This window comes from Poecilia latipinna, unplaced genomic scaffold (genome assembly GCF_001443285.1).
Source record: "Poecilia latipinna isolate Pla-1442-1.1 unplaced genomic scaffold, P_latipinna-1.0 Scaffold2084, whole genome shotgun sequence".
In the NCBI taxonomy this organism is placed as follows: Eukaryota; Metazoa; Chordata; class Actinopteri; order Cyprinodontiformes; family Poeciliidae; genus Poecilia; species Poecilia latipinna.
The window spans coordinates 7,785-12,579 of record NW_015114700.1 but is presented as its reverse complement, the minus strand read 5'-3'; the positions used below and the strand labels follow the sequence as shown (position 1 = coordinate 12,579).

The 4,795-nt window shown below is 41.6% G+C and overlaps 1 protein-coding gene across 1 annotated transcript; it reads left to right on the top strand.

Moving 5' to 3' along the window:
• Nucleotides 1-508: 508 nt before the first annotated feature.
• Nucleotides 509-4,406, top strand: LOC106936135 (lysyl oxidase homolog 2B-like). Its single transcript, XM_015016962.1, has 3 exons — nucleotides 509-818; nucleotides 2,989-3,348; nucleotides 4,060-4,406. The coding sequence occupies exons 2-3, from the start codon at nucleotides 3,000-3,002 to the stop codon at nucleotides 4,404-4,406; spliced, it is 696 nt and encodes a 231-aa protein (XP_014872448.1). The 5' UTR covers nucleotides 509-818; nucleotides 2,989-2,999.
• Nucleotides 4,407-4,795: the final 389 nt, after the last annotated feature.

Sequence of the window (4,795 nt, the reverse complement as noted above, 5' to 3'; positions counted from 1 at the left end):
GGTTCCTAACGACAGCTCGGTTAACAATGAGCCTTTTTTCTGTGAGTTGTGAGTTGAATTGATAAACAAAAAAAATATATATATATATATATATATATATTTTTTTTTTTTTGTTTGTTTGTTTTTTTGGTTTTTTTTGTTACTTTTATCTTTGTGTGAGCCTACCTAAATGTTCTGTCACTTTGCATCTGTTAGACCTGAATTTTCCCACTGTGGGACAATAAAGGATATTTCTGTTCTGTGTTTTGGTCACTTCCTGTGTCTGTTTGTATTGATGTCACTGGAAAGGGTGAAACATTTGTTTTTAATGTTTGTTTTTTTATTGTTTGCTTTGGACAAAGGTTCACAATAAAGAAATATTTTGAGAAGTGACAAATTTATTAAGAAGGAAATTGCTGAAACCCTTATTTGTAGCCTTGTTTGGGAAGGTTTTACTGGGTTTTCTGAGATGCTTGGGAAAAGGAAACTGAATAAATTGCTGTTTTAATTTCTTCTTTACTAAAGTAACAATTGACTTTGTTGTTTGCTATTGACAATAATGTTGCTGTAACGTTTTTATAGTGTCTGTCAAATTTTCTACAGTTACTGGAGGCAGCATGCTGCGCAGTTGAATCCAGAACTGTTCTGTAACGCTGCAGCTGGGAGAGAGCCTATTATCGGACAGGGTCAGTGGGCGGGGCCTCAGTGGCTGGGGCCACTCCCTCTGTCGGCCCTGATTTGCATAAAGAGCAGTGAAAGTTCGGAGCGAGGCAGAAGGAGGAGCAGCTGACTTCAGGATCCAGAGACGGAGCTTCATCTCGCCAGAGGGGGAAATTACAGTAAGTTCAGCCGCAGCTGGAACTTTTCAGTCTCTGAGCCCAAACTTTGAGTCCGTCTTTAAAAAACCTTTTCAAACATTCATTTATTCTGTGCATGACATGCTTATGTGTTGTACTCTGCACTACTTTAATTTCAACACAATTTAAGAGCATGATGAAAATAATTTCAAAACCCAAGGAGTCTGTTTCTACGCCTGACTTTTAGTTGACATGCCCTGACCTCCTCTTTATGCCTATTATTGACTTTGTTTCTTCATCAAATAAGTGCAATATGAATTCAAAGAGTCCAAGGTTAACATGATTTAAAATGGAGACTGCTTGTAATTACAAAGTGATTTAACTTTTTCTTCTTAGTGGCTGCTTGCACTGTTTGGCAAGGGTTACTCAAAGAGTTGCTGGGATTCTTCAAATTGACATTTTGACCTTTTCAGTCAATCCATAAACCTCTTCCATCCCTGGCGGGAGAAAATGTTCGCGTCACAACAAACCCTTAAATACTCCTTAGAGCAGAGCTCCTACAGGAAAATATCAGACAGCGTGATTCCCGTTTCATATTTCAGGTTTTCTGATCCGTGTTTAGTTTTCCCTCAAACCGAAGGAAATCGTGCACAGCCTCAATGTGTTCAGATGTTTCAGCTCCAGCGTCACCCAGTCTGCATGCCTCATGATCGCTGTGGGAAGAGAGAGCCGCTGAGAAAACCCAGCTTGGATCAAAGCACAACCAACTGCCTAATGATGGCGGTGCTGTTGTTCGCCCGTCCAGAGGCCGGAGCCTCATTCCACCCGTTCCCCGTGTGCGGATCAGCTTGTGTAACTGCTGCCACGTTACAGTGAGGAAAGCAGAGTCTGCAGCCAGATGTTTTCACACTACACAGGACAGGCACATCTGCAGTGAAGTCATCCAATAACACAAGTTCCCTGCATGTTTTTCAGTCCAGTAGTGGATGTTTTCTTGGTTCTGGAATGACATGTTAATCCTGTTTTATGGCTGTTTGTTATGTTTCTACATGTGAGGCTTAACAGTTAAAAAAAAACCCCATGACATCCACTAGCTGCAGTGACAGAACATTTTCAAACTGTGTTTGTTGTCCAAGACTTTAACTGGACAGTTGGGAACTATATGTAACCGGTCCTGTGGGTTCTTCTGGGATGTGAGGTGGTGTCTCTGTAGATCCAACTCATTCCTTGTTGTAGGACAGGGTTGCTTCACCGGCCATATTTTAGGGTGTTTGCCCAGAAAGTCTGGTTTGTTTGGGGAGGTTTAATTGAACTCTGAACAAGACCAGGAAGGTGAACATTCGTCCGCCTACAGACCTGGGCTCGGTTGAAGTGAACTTTGGTGCAGTTCAATTGTACATGAGGATGCCAAGTGGACCAGAGACCTCTCCAAAAAAGTGGACTACAGTGGACTACGTTCTGGGGAAATACAGCCAAAACAAACACAGTACTCTAGCGATAGCGGGAGAAATGGCTCATTGTCTTTTACCAATGACTAAATCACTAAAATCTGATGGCACTCAGTTTTCATTTACATTTCGTGAAGAAAGAAGTGATGCTCAGTGTCGTCCTCTGAGGTTTTTGTGTTACTTCCTTTAGTGGTTTTTGGTAGCTCAAAGGATTTTGTTCATCTAATGCAGTGTGAAAGTGAACCGCACCAGTCAAAACTGTAAAAAAATGTGGCAATTTTGGTCTCTAGTCGAACAAAATCTACCAGATTAGCAGGTGTGAAAACACCCTACACTCTTTGATAACAGCAAACTCAAAAAAGGTTGTGCAAAGCTGACTAAATGATCTGGCACCCTGCAAACCTTTAGTTTTGTGACACCAAACAGGCACTGTCCCACAAACTGACACTGTTCCAGCCTCTCTTTTTCAATGTCTATTAGTGAAGTTCCAGTTGAGTGGGTTATCAGTTTGTTTGACTGTGACTGCAGTCGGGTCAGGTCGGGTCAGTTCCACTCATTCACCTGCAGACTAAAGTCTTCACTCTGCCTAACACTGGCAGATTTTTGTGCCGACCCAACTTGCCAGCTGACTATAGTGCAGAGTGATGGCGACTTTATCTGACTGGAAATTTAGGCCGAAACTGGGGCGAATATCGTCCCAAGTTTTAATCGACTGCTAGCAACTTTTAATGACTGCTCCTTCTTACTTATTTTTATTTTAACAGTTCCTATCAAAATGTTGGCCAAACAAAAGCTATCCTACTGCATTGGCATATTCTTGGTGGTGTTGAGGCTGGCCCACGCCCAATACGAATACCTCGGATACCCACCGGGCTACCCAGACCCTGAACAGGAACAGTACACCCCTCCGGTCCTGGCTGCAGATACCCCCAGGATTCAGCTCCGACTAGCAGGACAAAAGAGGAAGCACAACGAGGGTCGAGTTGAGGTTTACTACAACGGTACATGGGGTACTGTCTGCGACGATGACTTCACCATCCATGGTGCCCAGGTGGTGTGCAAGGAACTGGGCTATCAGGAAGCAGTCTCATGGGTCCCATCTTCTAAATATGGGAAAGGAGAAGGTAAGGCACAGACATTCTCAATACATGACATGTATTATTTTTGTACATGGCATTTATTTACATCCCACAGGTGCGTAAACTAAGGCTGGGCGACCTCACAAATTTATCAACCATTGATAATAGGCTGAGCCATTCACCAGTTGATCTTTTAAGAGGGATTTTTCTTTTTCTTTTTGGCATTTGAGTTGCTGTCTTAATTAATAACAATGCTTGACTGAAGCCACAAGATGCAGCCCATGGAAAAAAAACAAAAAAACAAATTCCGTTTTTAATGGTGCACGCAAACTCCTTCCAGCTGCAACCAAAGCTTTTATTTTCCGTAGAGTTCCTCCAAGTTCAGCAGTGATTTATTTACTCAAACTTATAACAGAAAGGCAGCATCCTATAGAAAAATACATTTATTTAAATAGTACCCTAAACCTGTGATGGATTGGTGACCAGTCCAAGGTCTAACTTGCCTCTCGTTCACTGGAGATCGGCACCAGCACCCTTGGGAGCCCCACAAGGGATAAGTGTGTCGTTCTGCCTAGAAAATGTCCGCTGTGCGAGTATATCACCCATAGTCACCAGTCACCTGATGAACATTGGTTGGGAAAATGTTGCATATCGCAAAACCTTAGTGTAAACTTGAAATATTTTGTGGCAACCAAACCAAGGCAGAGTGTTGAATGCTAATATGATGAAACCTTCATTTCTGTTTTATCCCATAAGGACCCATCTGGTTTGACAATCTCCAGTGCACTGGAAAAGAGAGGACGCTGGCTCTGTGTCCATCCAACGGTATTGGTGTTTCTGACTGCAAACACACCGAAGATGTAGGCGTGGTGTGCAGCGACCGCAGGATCCCTGGATTTAAATTTGTCAACACATTGCCCAATCATGTGGAGGTAATCTTCTCCAAAAGCTGCATGCGTTTTTTATATTTCCTTATTATTATTGTCCTTGTGGACTGTGGGCCTCGGAGATACCAGCCGGTGCTTGTGGTTTGTTCTGATGTAACTTCTCTCCAACAGATTAAAAATTTAATGTTTTTCTTGTTATTTGAGCTTGTTATTTAACCTGACAAACTGGCCTCTTCTGAATTCATATTCTAATTCATTGAATATGACTGTACTTCCCTTCTAATTTCAAAATAGAAGAACCTACATAAATAAAGGGTGTCAAGAGTAAAACACTCAAGTTTTCTTTGGCAAAGACATTTCATAGGGTTTTGTTATGAATTATTTAATTAGGAATGGGGAGAGATTTTGTTACATCCATAAAACTCATCATGAGCCCTAATGAGACCTTGTGGTGAATATGCAGTCACTGATTGTGTAGTCTCTAAAGTAGGGTTAGTAAACAGAATTCCTGATTTTCTGAAAGTTGAAAACAAATCTAAACTGTAGCTCTCTCACAAAGACAGAAATTCTTCTATTATTATTGGTAAAATTATCAAAAAAAGAAG

What these genes read in the sequence shown, in the direction of transcription:
- LOC106936135 (XM_015016962.1), top strand. Translation starts at nt 3,000, where the DNA reads ATGTTGGCCAAACAAAAGCTATCCTACTGCATTGGCATATTCTTGGTG. An exon ending in TAAATATGGGAAAGGAGAAG is followed by an intron (nt 3,349 to 4,059) that starts GTAAGGCACAGA and finishes TTATCCCATAAG; the next exon opens with GACCCATCTGGTTTGACAAT.